Source organism: Schistocerca cancellata, chromosome 1 (genome assembly GCF_023864275.1).
Source record: "Schistocerca cancellata isolate TAMUIC-IGC-003103 chromosome 1, iqSchCanc2.1, whole genome shotgun sequence".
Taxonomy (NCBI): domain Eukaryota; kingdom Metazoa; phylum Arthropoda; class Insecta; order Orthoptera; family Acrididae; genus Schistocerca; species Schistocerca cancellata.
This window is the reverse complement of record NC_064626.1, coordinates 644,851,654-644,875,678: the sequence shown is the minus strand read 5'-3', so window position 1 is coordinate 644,875,678 and position 24,025 is coordinate 644,851,654. Positions and strand designations below refer to the sequence as shown.

Sequence of the window (24,025 nt, the reverse complement as noted above, 5' to 3'; positions counted from 1 at the left end):
ATTACTCTTCAATTACCATAATTTCTCGAGATGGGGTGATGATGGACTGTTTCTTTGTGACAACTGCTACTTCATTTCAGGATTACGCCCAAACATCCAGCATTCATCACCAGTAATAGCATTCAAAAGAAAGTCTGGTTCACTTTTAAGCCTCTCTTGAAGTTCTCTGGTACATGCAATGTTATTTTTGCACACTGATGAGAATTTTCAGGACAGACTGCAGCAAACTGTTGCTTGTGCAGTTTGTCAGACAAAACTCTTTGACACAATCCATTAGACAGCTCATGATATTTTGTATCTCCTGGGTGACTGGCCTACAATCCTACAATACCATATTCCAAATGACAATTCCAGCCATATTCCAAATGATGGCTGATGGCTATCCTGAATGAGGATCATTGTTCAAACTATGTTCTGCCACCTTGAAAATGTTTAAATCTGTCATAAGTTTGACTATGAGCTAAGGCATTTTCCTGAAGTACTTGCTTCAACATGTTAAGCATTCCTGGAACTATTTTCCCAAGTCTCAAACAAATGTGTACACTCACATGTTGCCCCTGGATGCCTGCCATCATCAATTTCACATGACACATAACATGCAACAATGAGAAATGTACATAAAAAATAACCATGACCACCTAGCATAAAGGCACTTGAGGCACCAACTCACAAAGGGTATATGAAGCACCACTTAGTGGAAATTCATCATATTAGGTAGATTTCATGAACTACATGTATATTCCAGGAGCTTATGAGTAACACCTTGTAGTTTGGTAGCAAACAATAGTTGAAAAAAGATTTATATAAATGAACAAGAATTGTAAATTCAAAATTTTAAATCCTGAAATGTGCTGCATTAAAATGCATATAAATTCTTAAAGTTTATCATCAATATTTGACAGGACATCTAGTCAATGGAAAACTTAATTTGAGTGTGCAGCATTATAAATTTTGAGTTAGCTTGGATTATTTTTTTAGATTTTCATACATATTTCAAAAGAAATTCTATCTTTTACCTGATAAGCAGGTGTTGCTCCATCTTTAATTTTTGACCAAGCAAATTTAGCGAGCCTGTGTAACTCATATTTGCAGCCAATTTCAGTATGGGATGAGAATGGATTGCATTCAGGAAATGTTACAAGTGTGAAATCATCATCATCAGCTGCAGTAATCAAACTCGGTGTCCAAGATAGAATAATAAGAGAATTTTTCACACCACTTTTAACATAACTGTTTGTTAAAGTTTCAGTTACATTTTTCAAATTTGGGCCTAACCACGCTACTTTAACATATAAACGAAGTTCTCTTATATGATCCACCACAAATGCTGTTTGACCTGAAATACAATGAGAACCATGTGATACATATTTTCCACTGTACATGCATTACATACATTAAGTACTCTAGTTTTTCCTTCGGGATTTACCTGGATATCCAGCCAACAAAAGAGCGCAGTTTGCTGTGTTATTCTTTGTAGAGTCAGAACACCAATCAGGTGAATATATGCCATTCTCACAAAAGTCAGTTCGGCAGTAGTAACTGTTAACAGTATCAACCCAACATTAGAAAGTCATTCAAGTATACATTTATCATTTTATTCCAGCATAAAGGAATAAACTAAAACAACTGTGATAACAAACCTGTGAATACTTGATCTTAATTGCCTTTCTGCTAAATAATAATAGTATTATTATCCATTATTAATGCCTTATGAAAAAAAATCAGAAGAACAAATATTAAAATTTCTAATAGTCCTATTAACAAAAAGAGCTTACTGATTGCAACCTGTTTTTCCAGTATTTTCATATTAAGCAGAAGAATGCTAACACTCATACAGTTCCAAACACACTTCAATTATTCTTTTGTTTCTATGGACTTTTAAAAAGTATCATTTAACTGACTAACATACTTGAGAAATCTCTCACAACAGGAAACATTCTTTCACAATCTCCTGAAACGCTCAAATTCTAATCAGCACCGTTCTCACTGCAACAAGTACTCTAATCCTTTCACATCTCCTAACACATAAAAAACATCATTTGAAGACTGTCATTGAAGAACCAAGAAAATTTAATCCGATGTGAAAATTCATGGCTGAAAAATATACTCCACCTCAGGAACAAAATTTTTAGGCCTGTAGATCGATGATAACTTAAAATGGCAAACACACATCAGCAAAACTTACAGTAAGCTGAAGAAAGCATGCTATGCCTCACATGTTCTTGTGTACTTCACCAACCCAGAGCTGTTCACACAATACACTATACAACATTTCATATTGTAATGCAGTAAGGTATAATATTCTGAGGAAACTCTCCAAATGGGTCACACATTTTCCTCATTTGGAAAAGAGCCGTAAGGGTAATGCACAAAGCAAAGCCTACATACAACTGCAGACACCCTCTTTATTTTTACCACTGGGAAGAATTTACGTATTGGAAATACGTAAGTTTGTTAAAAGTAACATTGCTAAATTCAGCAAATGTGTTAATTTCTGTATTCATAGTACAATACATAAAATGAAACTACTTGTTCAAATAAAGCATATCTTTCTGCCTTTAATAGTTTATTCATTTAGGGAATATTTACATACTGGAAATATGTAAGTTTGTTAAAAGTAATATTACTAAATTCAGCAAAACTCCGTATTCATAGTACAATGAATAAATGAAACTTCTTGTTCAAAGGAAGTGTACATCTCTACCTTTAAAAATGCACAGTTTAATCAAGGTACTGAACTTTACAACTATCTGAGAAAAAAATAAAAATACATGAATTGTTCACTAGGAATGTTATAGTTTTCTTGATTGAACATTGTTTGTGTACTGTATCTAAATTTATGGTCCATATCTGTACAAATATATATGAAGCTGACAGCAGGAATTACTTTTTGTAAAAGATTCATACCAATGCTGCGATGCCATTCCACCCAACTTGAATCTATCTCTTGGAGAGGTTCACAAAATGAAAAAATGGCAATAGATGGATAATACTGTAAACTACTGCCTTATCCACCATGCTGATACAAAATCTGTGCCAACTGCCAAAGCTTCATAAATTGCAAGATTCCTCATAGAAGACATAATTTGAAGCACAGAGCCCCCTGTGTGATGATTTCTCACCCCTAGATAAATAAATGTTTAATAAATATCAACAGCCATCTGAGACTTCGACATTTGAACAAACTTTAAGTAATCATCTGGCCATTGTTTTGGAGCAGTGTTTCTCATTAGCTTTTGTACATAATTCCCTTCATAACTATTAATACATTCATCCCACTGTGAGGCAAGATGCTCAGTGCTTTCATGGTAAAATGTTTGCTATAGCCTACAGAATCATGATTGTACCCAGGTGAGCACTACTTCATTGAAAGCATATCAACAGCCACAAATGTTTTCTTCAGTGCATCAAAAATATGTAAATCACAATGGGAGAGATTGGGACTGCATGAGGGATATGTAAGCACCAAAACAAACATGGCAATATGTGAGCCCACAAACCAGAATCATTTTTCCGTGAAGGCATTGATCATCTTGTCTCATAGTGGGATAAATGTGTTAATAGTTATGGAAATTACCTTTGAAATAATAAACAGTTCACTTACAGAATACGGTAGCACAGAGAGCTGCATCAGACTAGTCTTCAGACTGAAGATCACAACAACAACATACAGAAATAGATTATTTTATCTGCATATCTACAATAATGCTATTCATTTCACATCCCTGAAGCTCTGGTTGGTTGATTTGGGGGAGGGGCAAACAGCAAGGTCATCAATCCCTTTGGACTGGGGAAGAATTGGGAAGGAAATCGACTGCTTCCTTTCAAAGGAACCATCCCAGCATTTGCCTGAAGTGATTAAGGGAAATCACAGAAAACGTAAATCAGGATGTCTGCATGCAGGTTTGAACCACTGTCCTCCCGAATGCAAGTTGAATGTGCTAACCACTGTGCCACCTTGTGTGGTCCTGAGCCTCTCTTATTATGAGTAGCTTTACAGAAAAGGATGTGTGACCAAGTCAACAGATCAACAGGTGTGGTTAATATTATGGAAATCTTAAATTATTTTCATTTAAAAAAGAGCTGTAAACAATATTTGCTATTTATGTTATGCACAGAAAGAAAACCTACTGATCTTAAACTTATAGTAAAAAGAAAGTAATAATAACAGCATTGCATTTTCAGTGAAGTTTCATTATAGTACAGATAACAATTTACGTCAATGCAAAATGTCAAAGATAAATTCACATGTTGAAACTATGTGAAACAGAAGGATAATACCAATCCACCAACTGAAACGACAGAGGAAATCACAGTAAATCTGACACACACATGCACACCCCATACCCCTCTCTCTCTCTCTCTCTCTCTCTCTCTCTTTATATGTGTATGTGTGTGTGTGTGTGTGTGTGTGTGTGTGTGTGTGAAGATGCTAGAGGTGAAAAGAGTGTAATGGATAAACAATATTGACAAATGTAAACTAAAGCCCAGGAAAATATAACAAATCATTTTAATAACAGACAGAAAACAACGGAATGTGTGAAAGAGAAAACACTCAGGAAGAAGTAGGGGGAAATGAGTGGAACAAAACTGAGAAGAGCATTCAGAAAGTAAACATTTGAGTTGAGTCAATGAGGAGGACAATGAAGGCCAAGTGGTGAACTGAAAGGCCTAGAGCCCACATTTGTATGTACGTGTACTCCAAAGTGGTTGATCTCGTCCCTGCAGCTGATAACTAGACAATTTTTAATTATTTGATATCACATTAGCACAGTCTTATGGCTTATGCATACACATTAAATTATGTGAAAAGTATTTATATTGATATGATGTGAAAAGCCTCTACATGTAAGAATAGGAGTGATTAATTTTATTATACCTGTTCGCTGATTTATCCTTCATATGCTTTCGGATAAAATCCATATCTTTATCACCTTTAACATCAAATATGCTAACTTCTTTAGGATTTGTGAAGAATTTCCAGTGGTCCATACCAGGTGTCATATATGAGAGCTTCGATGGAATAAACCAACCAAATCTAAAATAATTAGAAGGTAAAAAACATGTGAGACATTTTATTGTATTTATTTTGGACATTGCAACCAAGTAAATTTAAGAATATGGGAGATACTTCCTAAATCAGTAACAAATGTGCTTATTTATTTTTACTGAATTTTGCACAGTACTAAGAAATCTACAAAATTATAGTATGAATATAATAGAGGGAAACATTCCATGTGGGAAAAATATATCTAAAAACAAAGATGATGAGACTTACCAAACAAAAGCGCTGGCAAGTCGATAGACACACAAACAAACACAAACATACACACAAAATTCAAGCTTTCGCAACAAACAGTTGCTTCATCAGGAAAGAGGGAAGGAGAGGGAAAGACGAAAGGATGTGGGTTTTAAGGGAGAGGGTAAGGAGTCATTCCAATCCCGGGAGTGGAAAGACTTACCTTAGGGGGAAAAAAGGACAGGTATACACTCACACTCACACACATATCCATCCACACATACACAGACACAAGCAGACAAAATGTCCATCTCATAATTTAATAAAATCCATGTGTATTAATCAGATACTAGACAGATAGCCTAGCTACTATCTGCCAGCCACAGCAGGTATAACAGAGGCAAGATAAAATTGCCGGTTTATTGGTGAAAGACTATGGTCTAAGTCAAAAATGTTGTTATATTTCAACATAGTTGACCTAGATGATTCACATGGTATTTTTCCATTTACTATATTATTCTTTGCAAGGTATGCAATAAGAAGAATTTCCCCTTGTGCATCCCAGAAAACAAAAGCCTTTCTTTTTGGCACATGAAACTGAGATGTAGATGTAGACTTTTCCTTTATCTAGTTTCCACATTTGCATTTGTCAGTGGAGAGAAAAAAAATACTGTAGCATTAATCTTGCAAAAAGTTTTCTCATTATTAATTCTTCATGTTGAAATGTACCATATGCTTTCAACTGATATTCCTATGGTATCATCTTCTTGATATTTTCATTTCTGGTTGTAGTTTTGGGAAATTCTTCAGATGGGTGCCCACCAAGAGAAGCACACCCTTTTTGAATTCAGATGCACATTTCTTAAATGTTGAAAATGTATGAACAGACTCCTACAAACCTTTGCTTACTGTAGATGAATCCTTACTGGTGATAAACTGCCGAAAACAACAAAATTTATAACTGTACCATATCCCACTTAATTCATCTACATCTACACTCAGCAAACCAGTGTGAAGTGTATGGTTGACGATTACTGGGGTATTTTCATTTCATCAACAAGTGAAACATGGAAGAATGATTGCTTAAATGCCTCTGTGTCTGCTGTAAGTAGTCTTGCCTTTGTTCCCTACAGTAATGATACATGGGGGGGGGGGGGGGGGGGCAATCATTGATTATTCCTAGATTTCTCACTTAACGCTGGTTCTTGAAACCTTGAAACTTCATAAGTAGGCTTTTGGAGGATAGATGGCACCTATCTTGAAGTGTTTGCCAGTTTAAGTTTTACAACATCTTCACAATGTCCTCCCATGGGTCAAATAAACCTAACAATTTCTGCTGTTCTTATTTGTAAATGTTCAAAATCCCCATTATTCCTATTTGGTATGGACAATAATTTGCATTGGTGGTTTTCAGACAATTTTCTCTGAAGACAGACTAAATTTTCCCAGTATCTTATTAATGAACCAATGTCTACCACATGCTTTTCCTGTGACTGTGATTCATTTGAATGAAACAGACAACATGACCACTTTAAAATGTTGCCTAAACATAACTTTTCACAGATCAAGTTGATACTTGACTAATGTTATTGCTCAATATGCACCCACCAACATAACAGAAACCACATTTCTTTGTGATCAGTGGTGCCTCTATCCTATGCCAACAATTTTTCCCCTTCTCCTGTAAGAAGCAAATATTTCTTATTTGCAAACAGGACAAAAGGGCATAAAGAAATAGAACTATTATGACACTGACTGGAAACATACCTCTGGTCATGGGAGAGACGGCAGTAGGATGAGCTGGAAATCTTCAACAAAGGAACAGATGGGTACAGAACCATAGGTGAGAAAAAGACAGAATATTAAAGAAGGTGGCAGTACTTAGGAAGAAGCCAAAAGAAAGGAAAGTTAAATCCATTAAAATAAAAAAAAGAGGGAAAAACAAACAAATTTATTAGTCCGAAGGAGGGAAACACAATCAACAATCACAGAACAGACATGGGGAGGAAACAAAAATGGAAATAAGACAGACAACTACATGAGGATTTTGTAATTTCAGTTCGGATGTGTCACAGAAGCCAAGAACCAGCTGTGGTGTACAACATGGTTTTCTCACAGCTGGTGCTTCCTTTGATAAAACAGCATGGCAGCTGGTAATGTAACAGGACAATTATTGCTGCAAGCATAGTCCGAAAGATGTGACCCCCAGAGTGAGCAGGTGTGCTGCACAGGGACTTATTGTCTGAAAGTAATTTTATTAAGAATGAGAGGCTGACACTGGTCTTGGTAGTTTCTGGACAATACTATGGTGTGCTGTATTTCAACACCTATGGAAAAAAAAAGTCTTTTGGAGACATCATATGAAATATTCCAAATCATGCTAGTATCATTTTATGAAAGACACAGTCCTTTATTGTATTATAATAGTCATCAGCTGGCTAAGATGGCAAACGCCCACTGTGAATCAGATGGATTTCCAATAGAAAGAAGTAAATGAATTTGAGACATTGTTGTGTATTTATACTGCATCAGTGTTTGAAGAGAAACATCTCCATGAGTGTAAGGTTGTGGACAAAGGAGTATTCCGCATGCATATGATGGTAAATGTGAATAAAAAAATAATACTGATTGTTTGGGAATGAACATGTTATCAAATATGGAGCTTGCTATCAGTAAGATGGAGACCAACATTAGGGAAGTGGCAATGAGGCTCTGGAAAAAATCTGCTGACTATGACATTTAAAAATAAATTCAGATATCCTACAAAAATCCACAGTTCAGCTTCATCATGGGTCCAGATGGTGAAAATGGACTTAGATGAGGAACTGATTTTCCCTCGCATTCTTGATACACCATAATGATTTATGGCAAAATATAAGTAGGTACTTATTTTTTATTTATTTGTCCTTTCAGATTCTGTCTTAAAGTAATTTAGGGAAACTATGTAGAGCCTTAATTTGGATGTCTGGATGGGAGCTTGAGCCCCACTACTTCCAAGTGCTGTTTTCAGCTTCTCATGTCTCCAACTATGACTTGTCTAAATATCTTCCAAGAGGAAATAGTTACTAATATAGAAGAATGATTAAACTGATAAGGAAGTGGTTCACACATCTGCTTTCAAGCTGATGCCGGTTAAGTGTATGTCCACCAAAGGGTAAGCCGTGTAGACCTGTGTGAGGAATATTAATGCAGAGGGAGGTGACATTAGTGGCATCAAGCAAGGAGAGGGTCAATCCATTGCATGCATGTCATGCTCTGGCACCACAGTATCTACCAGTTGGCTACTGACTCATAATGGTACCTGTATTGCTACTGCCAGTTGAAACTTGTCTATTAATTACTAAGTCCTTCGCACTTCACCTAGTGTAGACTGGGAACTGTCTGCTAGACCTGCCCAATGTGAACTGACTGAGCTCGGCCCGTGCTGCCTGAGTTGTTGTTGTTACGCCAGCAGAGGGCGCGGCCGAATTCTACTGCACTCTTCCTCCTTCGGGGGGGTGAAGCCACTGTGATCCACTGCGTCGGAAGGTGAAGCGTCGTGCAGTAGGTGGGTGACCTCCATGTCCACTGGAAGGCTGGAGTTGGGGGGATCTGCCAACCCTCGAGCCGGAACCTTCGAATACAGTTGGAAGTGACCCACACGAAGAGGCCCCTGTCGTCCCACCACTGGAGCCCAGGACAGAACGGGCTACAAGCCATCGAACTCCAGATCCCGGTCCACCTCGGGAGGGGCAAGACTCAGTGGTGGGGACGATGGGGAAGGGACGACCACAGATGAACCAGCCTCCTGAGAACCCGGGCCTGCAAGAGGGGGCCAGCTCTCGCCTGGGCATCTCTAACGATGGCGATGCCGGTGCTGGAGCTACTGGAGGCCGCCATGGCTGAGAACCATCGCAGTGTGGCAGAGTCACAGGTGGGAGGGGCGGTAGCGTCCCCTGAGAAAACAACACAGGTGCTGGCAATGGGGAAGCTGGCACCCGAAGGTGGGTGCCCAAATGTGGACATAGCTGATTTTGATGACAACGTACCTCCCGGTCCCCCGTCTGTAAGGTATAGAGCCGGCGGCCATTGTGGCGCAGGACCACCGCCGGTATCCAACGTGGATTGCGACCAAACCCATGTGCCCAGACCGACATACCCAGTGGAAAGCCGGGTACCCTGTTTTGTGAAGACTTGCAAGGACCAGGCCGGAGGAAGTGCAGCAGAGCTCTAGGTTGGCGCCCGTGGAGTAGCTCTGCGGGGCTGTATTCTCCCATTGGTGTGGTCCGGTATGCCATAAGGAAAAATGTCAACGCCTCCTCCGCAGGAAATTCATGCACATACTTTTTCATCTGCATCTTAAATGTGCACACCACGTGCTCGGCTTCTCCATTTGATTGTGGATGAAAGGGGGGAGAGCAAATGTACCAAATACCGAAGTGCCTACAAAAATCCTGGAAGGTCTGCGAAATAAACTGAGGTCCATTGTCCGATACCAGGGTGACTCGCAGACCTTCCACAGAAAAGATTTTTGCTAGTGCCTGGATTGCAACTTCTGAAGTGCTTGAGGAGCAGTGAACCACATATGGGAATCGGGAATAAGCTTCAATGACAATGAGCCAAAAGCCATTGAGAAATGGGCCCGCAAAATCTATGTGAACACATTCCCATGCCTGGCTTGCAGGTGACCATGAAGAGAACGCTGACCTGGGAGATGCCTGTTGGCTTGCACACTGGGAACAGACGGCCACCAAGTGCTCAATTTCTCTGTCAGTACTGGGCCAGTACACACGTCTGCGAGCCAAGGTTTTAGTATGGGAAACACCCCAGTGCCCCTCATGTAATAACGTGAGGAACTCCCTTTGCAAACTTGCAGGAACAACCACGCGAGGAGCTGTATCATCGGTAGCCAGAAGGAGAACTCCTTCCAAGACTAAGAGGTCTCGTAGAACAAAATAATTACGAAGAGGGTCCGAGGCCCGACCTGGAGGTCGGGACAACCACCCCTGCTGAACAAGGCGAACTACTCAATGGAGAACCGGGTCAGCTGCCATTTCCCTGGTGACTTGAACTAGTGATCGGGAAGCCATCAACCACTTGGCGGGATGCCACATCCAAATGAAAACACGTAATCTCCCCCCGATCAAACTCAGGATCCGGGCCCACTGGAAGATGGGAAAGAGCATCGGCATTGGCATGCTGTCCGGTAGGGCGAAAATGAATGCCATAATGGTACTTAGAGAGGAACAAGGCCCAGCGCTGCAGTCTGTGGAACACCCTGTCCGGAATCTGAGAGGGGGTCCAAATAACGATATTAATGGCTTATGGTCAGTGATTAACTGAAACTTTGTGCCATACAAGAAAGGGTGAAACTTGGTAACAGCATAGACAACGGCCAAAGCTTCTTTTTCCACCTGGGAGTAATGGGCCTGTGCGGGACTAAGAGTTTTAGACGCAAACACCAGTGGCTGCTCGGAGCCATCCATGTTGCGATGGGCCAGGACCGCCCCCATCCCATACGGCGAAGCATCTATAGCCAGGACCAATGGCTTATTGGGGTCAAAAGTAGCCAAACAAGGCGCTGACATCAGGAGGCCCTTCAACGAGGTGAACGCTCGCTCGCATGCAGGCGATCAATCAAAACAAACACCCTTGCGCAGAAGGCAGTACAGGGGACGGGCTATGGTGGAAGCCCTGGAGCCCTGGGAATGAACCGGTGGTAATAGGCAATCTTACCTAAAAAAGCTTGTAACTCCTTCAGTCAAGCGGGCTGCAGACGGTCGACGATACCTTGGACCAAACTTCCTAGTGGCTGGATGCTGTGCTGAGAGATGGTGTAGCCCACATACTCAATGGATGGTTGGAAGAAGTTCGACTTATGCAGGTTGCAACACAGGCCCACGGACCTGAATTTGAGAAAGAGGGTTTGAAGGTCGTGCAAGTGTTCCTTCGTGCTGTGGCCTGTGACAATTATGTCATCCAGGTAATTAATACAATGAGGGATTGTCGATGTGACCTGCTCAAGATAACGCTGAAATATCGCTGGGGCACTGGATATTCCGAAGGCCAACCACTGGTATTGGTAAAGGACAAACGGGGTGTTGACAACCGCCAGCCGTTTGGAGTCCTCGTCAAGTGGTATCTGATGATAAGCCTCCGAACAATCGATTTTCGAGAAAAATATTGGCCTCCCGCCATGTCGGAGAACAATTCATCAGAACGAGGCAAGGGATAGGTGTCCACCACCAATTGGGAATTAATGGTGGCCTTGAAATCGCCACAAAGACACAATTTTCCTGAAGGTTTCCTGACAATAACGAGGGGCGAAGCCCACTCACTAGAAGAAATGGGAAGAACGACCCTGAGGGCTGTCAGCCCGTCTAGCTCTCCTTTTACCTGAGGGTGGAGAGCCAAGGGGATCTGCCACGCATGTAGAAAACGTGGGCGAGCCGACGCCTTCAACGTCAAGTGAGCTTCAAAGTCTGAAACACGCCTCAGGCCCTCCTTAAAGATATCCTTAAAGTCAGAGATCAAAGATTCCAATGATTGATAGGGAACGTCTTCGGAGACCAACTGTATGGTGTCTGCGATAGAAAAACCGAAAGCTTGAAAGGCATCCAATCCAAAAAGGTTAGAGGAGCTTGCATCACTGACAACAATAAAATTAAGAGGCCGAGTAACTGATTTGTAAGTAATGTCGGTAGTGAATTGACCCAGTAGGGGAATGAACTGGTTACCATAACCGCATAGACGCTGGTAAACTGGCGCTAATGGGGGCGACCCAAGGTTGGAGTAAGTTTGTGCATTCAACAAAGAAACTGCTGCGCCCGTATCTACTTGCAGTTGTAATCGGCGCGACCGAACCGACACCTTGATAAAGAGTTTGTGTGCTGATGCGTCGGGAGCCTGGCCCGATGAAACTTCCTGAATGTCAACGTCCATGTCATCTGTACCTGCTTCCTTTGATTCTTTTGAGGCTGAGTGGCAAACTTTAGCAATGTGTCCTTTTTTATTACATTTGCGACAAACGGCCCAACACTTGGGGCACTCTGACTGATCATGATGTATATAGCATGATGCACAGGACGGTAACAGGGGCTGGCCGCCAGAACTCTGTTTACGCGCCATGCGGGAGTGGCCGTAACGGCCGGATTGTACCGCTCGCACGTCGTCCACCTCGGACGCAGTGGATGCGACCGCGCCGCCCTGAACCGCCGTGATGTCGCTCCACTCCACGCTTCCAACTGTTGACCTGGGGCGTGAGAGACTTCATACAATTGAGCAATGGACAGGACTTCCTCAAGGGAAGGATCTTCCAACTTCAGGGCCCATTGCCGGACCTCCCTATCAGGGGCTGAACGAACAATGACGTCGCGCACCACAACATGGGCATGCGACTCTTGCAACTGCTCCGTGACAAAATGACACTTGCGACTAAGACCATGCAGGTTAGCGGCCCACACCTGGTAAGACTGATGGGGCTGTTTCTTGCATTGATAGAACTCAACCCTAGCCGCCACAACATGCGTGCGGTGGTGATAATATGAAGACAGCAATGAACACAATGCATCAAAAGACAAGGACAAGGGTTCCTGCAACAATGCTATCTGCCACAAAACTTGATACAGTGAGGGAGATATCCAAGACAAGAAAAGAGCACGACATACCTCTGCATTGGCAACATGAAATGCCTGGAAATGCTGCCAAAGGCGATGTTCATATGCGTCCCAATCCTCAGCCGTCTCGTCATACAGGGGAAAGGGAGGAGGGAACGCCACTGGAGCAGACTGTGTGGAGAGCAACGCCGGAAGCACTGTTTTCATGGTTGCCATGAGCTCTGTCTGCTGCTCAACCAAAACCCACACTAAATCCTCCATGCTGTGGATAAGCTGTGAAACTGGAACAACGATGCAACACGAAAAAGAACGACCCTACTCGTCGCCAATTGATGATTCACGTTTCCGTCGCACTTCACCTAGTGTAGACCGGGAACTGTCTGCTAGACCTGCCCGATGTGAACTGACTGGGCATGGCCCATGCTGCCTGAGTTGTTGTTCCGCCAGCAGAGGGCACGGCCGAATTCTCACGTGCCCTCTGGTGGACGGGACTTAACTTGTGGCAGTTGTTGTCCGTGACACGCCGTGCCGATGTGCACCTCTCGCGATCTTTCTGGTGGCTACTGCACAATTTATTGGAATTTGTCCCTCTTCAACTAATGCATAATCAATCAGTTGATGACATATTTACAAAATGAAATTTATAAAAACATGCACAAGTAAGCAGATTGTAAAATAAAGATCAGAATTGCATGGTTCCTGGAAGTTAGTGATGTTGATAATCTGAGGATAGGTACAAAAATGTGGAGGTAGAATTAAGAGTGAGCTAGTAGGTGGTTCTGATTGAAGCATGATACCTCATCTAAAAATCCTTAGGTTAGTCTTTTCAGTAAACGCCTTACTTTTTTCTGAGAGCTTCTAATTTCAAAAGTTATTTGTAGTCAAAATTCTCATCTTCTAGAATGTTCCATTTCTGAAAAGTGTTTATTTTCAGAATTCAGTTTTCTAGCCCCAATTTTTCTTATTACAAATATGCCCACTTGCACTAGTGAAAGATATTATTCTGACATGGAAAATTTAGTATTTTAGACAATTTTGTCAGGAACTAGGAAGCCCCATGGAAGTATACATATTAATCACAAAATAATAGCTACACATTTGTCAATTTTTCCAGTGCTCAATTCGTAAGTAAACATATTTGCTCTTTGGTTCATTATAATTTCATGTTCACTAATTTTGCTACCTTCCCTGTTATAAATTAAAACATAATAACTAATTTTAACAATTATTCATATGCACTTCTATATGTAGTCATACAAGTAACACGACAGTGCTTCAAGCAGTTCATGGCTTGCATTTATTTTGTCAGCATCTCTGTCCTGAACTTCTATGTGTAACAGTTAGGCAGTCAACACCCATTAACCAATTTGTTAACATCTATGTACACGTATCTTTGTGAAAATCCTTTGACTGAGTCTGCATGAGCCAGTCAGTTCAAGAACATCATGTAGTTACTTGCATCAGTTGGAGAGCAGCTATTATTTTATAAATTTCATTTAAGCCAGTGGAAGACTTTGTAGGAGAGATGCTCAGTAGCTCGGTACGGGCTTTTGTTGAAGTTTCGAGAGCATACCTTCACCGAGGAGTCAAGCAGTATATTGCTCCCTCTTACGTACATCTCGCGAAGAGGCCATGAGGATAAAATCAGAGAGATTAGAGCCCACATACAGGCATACCAACAATCTTTCTTTCCACGAACAATACGAGGCTGGAATACAAGGGAGAACCGATAGAGGTACTCAAAGTACCCTCCGCCACACACCGTCAGGTGGCTTGTGGAGTAAGGATGTAGATGTAGATGTAAGCCCTGAATAGCTGTCTTCATGTGTACAACTCTGTGTCATTATGGATCAGTTAACTGACTAGTCTTACAATGGTGAACATTTCAATCTCAAATATTTTCTTAACATTATTCAGTTTATTGATAATGAAAATTGAACAACATTCATGTGAGTGAACATGTAAATGAATCTAGCTTCACACCGTGTTTCCATCAGGACTGTATACAGAAAGTGTACCAAAAATATGTTGCCACTGTCACATACCTTGTAGCTCAATGTACATGCTGAACTGTATGAATGCAGGGTGATTTTTTTCACCATGTACAAACTCTAGATATTGACCGATGAGAGGATGTTGAACAAAAAAGGTCTGGTTAACTTACATCCAGAAATTCCATACTTAGAGACCATTTACTCAATCATACTTTATAACAGAGACTGCTGTCTAATAAGACCACGCAGTGACAGTTACAGTATGCAAGGCTTCCTGCTAGAGGGTGTTGCTGTCCCTCATGTCATGCTCTAGCACTCTCTCTGCTATAGTCATTGGTAATGTTGTGTCTGATTCACTCACCACATAGTGGTTGTAATACAGCATTGTACACAATGTTTCTGTATTCGAATCGAGAGCTTGCTGACGATGTGTTTACTTGTGGAAAGGCAAATGGCAATGGGTGATGGGCAACAAGGTTGTATCAGGAGACCTATCCCCACTGACAACAGCCACAGCATTCAGTTTTTGCAACAGTGTTTCACCGTTTGTCTGAGACAGGGTCATTTCAGGAAGCAGGAAATCATGAAGGACATATTTGAAATGTTTGGACACCAATTTTGGAGGAAAATGTGATTACACAGTGGAAGGTGACTGCTGTGTCAGTACCAGGCAGTTGATCTGTCAGTACAGGGTAAGCCAGACAACTGTGTGGCACATTCTCCACAACAATGTAAGTGTACAGGGTGTTCAGGGCTTACTAGCAGCAGACTTTCCACATATGGAGCAGTTTTGTCAGTGGTTTCTTCACCAGGCAACCATGATTCTGGGAGTTGTGTCATCTATCCCATTCACAGATGAGGCCACCTATACATGAAGTGGTATATTCAACTTTTATAACAGTCACCAGTAGAATAGTTTGCAGAACCCCCATGGTACTGAAAGTGAGTCTTCAGCATCAGTACTGGAATGTGTGGGCCAGGATAATTAGGGACCATATTTTGGGACCAGCCTCCCTTCCATGATGCCTAATAGGCTGGAACTGTCAGCATTTCTTGTGGGTGACTTTGCTTCCCCTGCTGGAAGAAGTGCCTTTGATGATTTGAAGGGTTATGTGGCTGCTACATGATGGTGCTCCAGCCCACTTCACCATTAACATCTGGATGCATCTAAATTGTGTCTTCCCTAGTTGATGGATCAGATGATGGGGTCTAGTTGCATGGCCTGCTCATTCATCAGATCCCAACCAGTGCAATTTCTGGTTATGGGGCCATCTGAAAAGTATTGTGTATGCAGAGCTCATTCCAGACACTGGAGGGGTGCATTCATGCTGCCTTTGACACTGTTTGGATGCAGCCCAGCAAATGTGAATTTGTGAGACAGAACATGCTACAGCATGTACATGCATGCATTGAGGCACATGGAAACCATTTTCAACAGATACTGTTACTGTGGCTGCCTAATACATTGTGTATTAGACTGCAGTCTCTGTAACAATGTATGACTGAATAAATGGTTTCTAGCATGGAAACCATGCATTTCCAGACATAGGTTCATTAGACCTTTTTTGTTCCATACCCTCTCATTGATCAATTGCCAGAGTTTGTACACGTTGAAAAAATAACCTGTTTAATGTTTCAACTATATAAAAGCTGATCATCATGTCAATGTGTGTGTCAATAAATTTGTAAAGGTATCATACTCATCACTAATCCAAATTACAGAAAAATATCAGACACAAGAAGAGCAGCTATCAAGGTCCAGCAAACACAGGTTAGTCACATTACAAACTCACCTTCCAGGAGGCGCAATCAGACCACAGTCTTTCACTCCGTAATATTCAGAATAATTGGCAGCATTGTATTGGGCTGGTAGCCACACTTCAACATTTATCATGGATGGTGGCAGTTGTCTGCAAGCAAATAAATGCATAATGTTGAAATAGACAATACATTAGCCATACACATAAAATTTGAGTCACACTGCTCATATGAACAGAAGAAAGATACAAACAATACTAGGGAAACAACAGTTGAAACCAAATTCCTTGCCCTGTCGAAAAGTGAAATGATTCACCCATCATTTATTTATTTATTTGCATGGAGCCATCACAGTGATGACATCTGCAAACATCAGAAATAACAGTATGACAACAATTATACTTACAAAATATGTTACATACTACAAATGTTGCAGCTTGCATCTACTTCATGCATTTGTTGCTTTATAGCTGATACACTAATGGTTCATATCACAAGCAATGTCTTAAAATTCACTGAATTGGTATTTTAATTTTAAGTTAAAACCTCTCCCCTTACATGTTCTTAGCACTCCCCTTACATGTTCTTAGACAGTTTGGTAACTTGTTCAATCAAAGAAAAGCTTTGGTGTATGGGCTTTGAACTGTCATTTTTAATTTTGTTCTTTTGCCAGAAATATTATATTTTGTCCTAGTGTTGTGATCATGTACATCACTGTACATCACTGCATTTGCTAACTTCTCTTGGTATAAATCATAAATATGTAGCAAGAGAATTTATAGTTTAGATGAGTTCCTAATTAAAATTTGTGACAGATATGTAATTGTACTATTATTAGTACAATTATAAAGTATCTGTACAAATATATGGGAGTATTTCTAATTCTGAACAATATGGCAATCAGAACATTAAAATTTTTGACGAACAGAAGCTTTTTCAGCTTTAGCTATATCCAAAATCCGTAAAACGGATAAGTGTATACTGCAGCTCAGTTTTATACATTTACACTTTTATTAAGAGATACATGCAGGGTGACACAGAAAAATGGGAACATTTCCACAATCCAATAAAACTAGAAGTGATGAAGGAAAGAAATTGCACCCATAGTAATTGAAACTTTACAATTTTGCCATTTACGAAACATTGATGGCATTTTTCATTTTTAAAAAATTATGTCCTTTAGATGGCGTCCTCCTGTATGAATACATTCATAAAACCTGTTGTTGAGATCCTGCATCGATTGCTGCAGCATCTCAGCTGGGATACTGTGAATTTCATCCCAAATTCTCTGTTTTAACTCATCCAGGGTTCTTGGTCAAGTTATGTAGACTTCGCTCTTGAGGTAGCCCCACAAGAAAAAATCACAAATGGATAAATCTGGTGATCTAGGGGGCCAGGGAGTGTTACCGAATTGTGAGATCACACAGTCGTCAAATAATTCTTGCACGTATGCCATTGATTGCCATGCAGCATTTGATGTCGCTTAGTCCTGTTGAAACCAGGCTTCTTGAACATTTGGAAAGTTGTTCAATGCAGGTATAATGAAAGTTTGTAACATCTCCATGTAACAATTGGCATTGACAGTTACTGTGTTTCCCTGTTCATTTGCAAAAAAATACGGTCCGATAATCCCATGTGATGAGATACCACACCATACTGTCACTTTACTAGCATGTAAAGAGTGCTCATGAACGTCATTAGGATTTGTGTTTGCCCAGTAATGGTGAAATGAAAATGTGCCTAATCTGACATCCACAACTTGTTTAGATATTCATTGTCATTGTTTATTTTTGTTATCATTTGTTAACAGAATCCTAATCGTAACCAGTAATCATTGTCCTTCTATTGTTGCACCCTCAGTAGTTCGGACGATTAAATTTTAAATCAAGATGAAGAATTCTGCAAACACTCTCTCAGGACATACCAACACTGCCGCTTGCTTACAAATTGAACACCATGGGTTCCGTATGACAGACTCACGTACAATGTCAATGTTTGCTGGAGAACGCACACTTCTTGGTCGTCCTGTTTGTTTCTTCTTGAGGGCAGATCCAGTCTCTTAAAAGTTATTAATCCAACATTTTATTGCATGTTTCAATGGAATGGCATCATGGCATTCTAAATTGTTGAAATCTCTCTGCACCAAACTATCACTGTTTTTATAAAAGAATTTTATGGCTAACACATTCTGTTGTCCATTCCACTCATCCATGATTACTGAAATGGCGGACTGTTACTCACTAACTGTCATGAACCCACAGTGCTGCCACCTGCCCATGGCTGCCACTACTCATATCAAACATTCCTGTTATTCTGTGTCACCCTGTACTTCTGTCACATCCACAGACATTCAACAGCCAATCCACACTATTTTCTATTTGTACCAGAGTGAAAATCATTTAAGTAGCAGTGATTAACTTATCTGGAGTCACTACAAGGGAACATAAATTCATTTTAAAAGATCTAAATATGTCTCAGTAAATCACATTGTACTACAGATAACATTAGTAGGTTCCTCAGCAACGTATCAAGTATACAATTTTGACAGCCACCATTCTGTGGCTGTCGCATCTGTAGTGATGAGCAGCTCCTCTTCAAATATGCCAAAAGTCTCACTGAGTCCTTCATAGAGCGAAATTATGCCTCCCAACCTTGTCCAGAAACAGATTTCCCATGCCTTGCCTCACCAGTCAAGTAACATCCTTCACATACCCATAGTCCAGCCACAAAAGAGCACTCCTCTTGTGACTCAGTACTAGCCAGGAGTGGAGCAACTGAATCACATTCTCCACCAGGCTTCTGACTATTTCCCATCCTGCCCTAAAATAAGAAATGTCCTCCCCACCACTCCCACAATGGTATTCTGCCACCCATCCAACCTATGCAATATCCTTGTACAGCTCTATTCCACCCCTAATCCCAACTCCTTGACTTCCGTATCACATCCCTGCAATAGATCCAGTTGCAAGACCTGCAACATACATCCTCCCACTACCACAAACTCCTGTCCTGCCACAGGTACCCCTTTCCCATCCAAGATAGGAGCAGCTGTGAAAGCAGCCAATTATTACAGACACACAAGCATTCTGCGTGGGCGTGACCACCAACAAGTTGTCAGTCCACGTGAATTTCCATTGCCAATCTGTGCCCAAGAGACAGTTGCTGATGCATCTAGCAGCCCTACCCTGTCCCCAACACATCCCTGCACCCTGCCACAGGTGACACTGGCATCTTACTCCACCCCTATCTTGCAATCCTATCCCCTCCACATGCCTCCTCCTTACTCTCATCACTGACCCCAGCAGATTGCTGTTCACTTCAGATGCAATCAGCCCTTAGCGTCTGAAGACAGTAGCCATGTGTCTGTGAGTTGTTGAATGAATGTGTGATAGTTCTACTTCTGAGGAAGGGCTTTGTCTGAAAGTTCAAATATTTCCAGTTTTCTTTTTCACTGTGCCTTTCTGTGACTCAGTGCCTTGAGTAGCAATCTATCCTTCCTATATTGTTATTCCATCGTGGGTTTTCCCTTTTTCATACAAGAGAAAAGAAATGTCCACTTTATAGGTGACATAGCAATCTATTCTTCCTACATTGTTATTCCATCCTGGGTTTTCCACTGTTTAATACAAGAGAAAAGAAATGTTCAGTTTAGAGGTGACATAAGAAGCTGAGAACATTGTGTAAAAAGTGGACATCCAAACCAAGTAACAGGTGGAAGACTACATTAAAGAGAAACTAGATGTAGTATATAGAATAAATACCTAAATGGATATGAAAACATGAATTCTATCTTTCAGATTAAAGAACACCATACTCCTTGCTTCAGTCAATAAAAGCACAGGACAGAAATCTTAACATTAAATTCCTGTGAGAACATATTTTTAGTTGATCAAATACTGAAGATAGTAGCATATGGCTGATTTTATAATTTGCCACAAAATAATTTCAGAATTGGTATGAATTATTGCTGCATATCTAATTAAGAGTTCAGATTACACTGAAGAACAATATTAAGTTAAATGTTATACTTTAATCTTCAGTGCTCTGTGCTGTATTTTTTAAATCACTTAGTTTACAAGTTTGTGGTAGTTTACAAGTTTTTTTTTTTTACTTTTAGTAATGCAGTAAAAGTAATTTTATCAACTTACTGAGCAGGACTGCTGCCATTCAGAGGTACAGAAAGGTGCCCCAATATCTCAGTTTCATTGCTATATTCTTTCCCTTTTACTACAGACACATAAGCATATCCAAGTACTTCTTCTAAGAATATTTTGAAGATATGACTGGCCAGTTGGTGTGTTATCCTGTCTGAGGCTTCTAAACGTATGTCGGATGTTCGTCCTTGATAATACATGAAACGTTTCGGGCTCACTTCTGAGAAAAGACACAAAATAAAAGGTAAAACAACGTTAAAAGGCACACAAGTTGGTTATATACATTAAAATAGTGTGTTATAGTAAATGGACATTATAAGAAAATAAATAGAAGAATAATAAACTTTTGGAACTGGAGACACCCCTTTCCACAAGAATAAGGACAAGGAAAAGTTTACAAAATTATAACATATGATAAGAGTAAAGAATAAGTTACACAGAGTAGAACCACAGTACAAAAATCAAATGACAAATAAATATGAAGCTGGTTAAGTAAACCACATAAATCTATTTTAGCATGAGCTACTGTGGCATCTTTGATTAAATAAATACATAAGTGTAACCTTTCAAACAATAAATTTCAAAAGAAAGGTGCTTAAGAAAAGTGATCAGAGTCTTTAAAATATTTTCTGTATTTTAACATTAAAGATACAAACTGGAGCAACAGATTTGTTCAGATATGAGCCAAAAACTCACAAGCATACAGTTAGGGTTGAGAATTGCCAAAGTATCATGGTTGCTTGAATTTAGTTCATTGCAGCACTCCTGAGAGAACACATTGCAGAGACAGAGAAACATCTTTCTACAGAATGTATACACTCATGATAAACTGTGTTCATATAATTCACATTATGCAGTTAAACAGCTACATCTAGCCAAACAGCATTCAGAAAAGCCATAGCGTGATGAGAGCTGTATATGTGAACAATATATTCTCTTGCTATATATTAAAAGGGGAGGGGGGGGGGGGAGGGGAAATTGAGTGATCTGAAATATTTCCAAGCCTACAAAAAGTAAGAAAGCAGAACCATACACTGATGAGCAAAAATATTAAGACCATCCTCTTAATAGCCTGTTGGCTCACTACTGGAACACAATAGAGCAGTGATTCTGACAATTCCTCGGGTTGTCTCCAGAGGTTTGTGGCACCAGACATCATCACATAATTCCCATTCATTATGGACCAGTAGTTTGCGAACATGGAGCTGGCCCCCAATTGAGTCCCAGATGTGTTCCATGTTCCATCGAATTCTGATCAGACAAATCTGGTGGCTAAAACATCAATGTGAGTTCACTGTATGCCCCTCAAATCAATGTAGCAATATGCTGGTCTGGTGACATGGACAGTTTTCCTACTGGAAGATGCCATGCTCACAATAGTGTTCCCATAGTCCACAGCTGTTGTGTTGGGTTTGATTACTACCACAGGGCCTACAGAAGTGCAGCTGAATGTGCCACACTGCAAACCACTGCCCCTGCCAGCCTATTCCATGGTGTGGTACATATTGCACCTGGACTTTGACATATACAGGTATGAGCATCAACCTGATGTAACAAGAAATCAGATTCATCTGACCAGGCAATAGGTTTCCATTGATCCAATCTCAATGATTCCATGCCGATTGTAATCCTAGCTGGCAATGTTGTTGGGTCAACTTGGGAACCTGTAGGGGTTATCTGATACAGAGCCCCAAGGTCAACAATTTATATGAAATGGTATGTTTTGAAACATTGGTGCCTCCACTAGCATTTCACTCTTGTCATCATATTTGCCACAGATCACCACTTATTCTGATTTACAGAGCAGTGAAGCCTTTGATGAGGTGTGCCCATCCAAAACTGTATCGCCTACTTGTGGTTTCACTGTGCCTCAAACCCCTTTCTGTATATGCTCATGAAAGCAACCTGTGAATGGCAGGCCAGCTTCTCTGTTTCCAAGGTCTTTGTTTCACATGTACTGGGCCATAACAATCTGTCCTTTGTCAAAGTCACTAAGTCTGTGGATTTCATCTTTGGCCCACATTGTTGTTAGAATTATTCCTCATTCATCTCTGCTCCACTTATATGCTTTCCTCATCATATCATGTGTGCACAATGCCAGCAGGCAGCAGTCACTCATGCAGTAGGCCATGGACATAAAGGTACAGCTCATTAGTGTGACACACTCGGTGTTCTAAACATTTGTTCTTTCTAATCAGCACCACCTGCTAAACACACAGCCTAGTTCCTAACTTTCTGGAAATTATATCTAAACTCTAACTGTCCTAGGAATGGAATCTATGACTCTTACAGAATGCATCTTAAACCACTTTGTTTTTAAGATAGTAAGAAAATTCCAATGCGGTCAGAGGCATTCTTGCAAAACAAAACCAAACAGCAGGAGAGAAAAATATTCATTCATTCAATTCTCATCTTTCACAGATCCCATCATGAAAGGGAATATTCATTGCATGGAATCAGTAAAAGTATAATCTATTACAAAAGTAAGCAGTTCTTAGAAACTACATTAATAATTAGCTATTATTAAACTTCTACAAATGGTCTCTAATGCAGTAAGATTATGAGATCACTGGATAAAATACACTGGCCACTTTGGAGCACTGTTCAGTGTAGAACTGAGGCCAGATGGTTGTGTGGCCCCCTGCCACTAACAGAAGTTATAGCAATGAAGTGGTGTGTATGTGCCACTCATTTTTATGGAATCAGCTCAACAAGACAGATTGGTGTAGTGATGTGAGAAAATAACAGAACGGAGATACCATGTTTTGATGTGCCCATTAACAGCTGCCTGAATTGTTGGTTTATTAACATGGACTATCTAATGTGTCTACAAGGAATGGTGTAGCACCTGGTCTAGCAACACAGTGTAAGAACAATGGTGATGGAAAGGTCCTAACTTACAGAGACTGGAGACACGAGTCACACCTTGTCAATGACAGTCAGCTTCAAAACCTGACAGGAGTACCTGCTGAAAGTGAATAGAGATCCATATCATCCAGTTTCCAAGCTAATATTGTGAAGGGAACTGTATGCAATGTATATTTGGAGTCAGGTACTTTGCACAAAACCATTTTTCACAGCAGCTAATAAAACTGCACATCTTTTATGGGTCCAACAACAAGAAAACTGGACAATATTTGACTGTAAGTATGTAGAACAGTCTGATGAGTCACAATTTTGCCTCTTTTTAATGTGAGTGCATTGATAGCTCAATGAGGGTGTATTTCAGGCCAAAGTTGATTTCCTAATGTTTTGGGGTTGAGTACACTGTGGACATTCCCCTCT

General features: G+C 40.5%; 1 protein-coding gene across 1 annotated transcript in view; it reads right to left on the bottom strand.

Moving 5' to 3' along the window:
• The window catches only part of LOC126183392 (uncharacterized), a 661,091-nt gene that overhangs the window by 78,711 nt on the left and 558,355 nt on the right, over nt 1-24,025 (bottom strand). The window contains exons 9-13 of the mRNA XM_049925338.1: nt 20,735-20,960; nt 16,622-16,738; nt 4,880-5,038; nt 1,427-1,539; nt 1,017-1,336 (exon numbers count right to left, since the gene is read on the bottom strand). Of these exons, the coding sequence (XP_049781295.1) occupies nt 1,017-1,336; nt 1,427-1,539; nt 4,880-5,038; nt 16,622-16,738; nt 20,735-20,960 (935 nt within the window). The remainder of the gene's footprint in view (nt 1-1,016; nt 1,337-1,426; nt 1,540-4,879; nt 5,039-16,621; nt 16,739-20,734; nt 20,961-24,025) is intronic.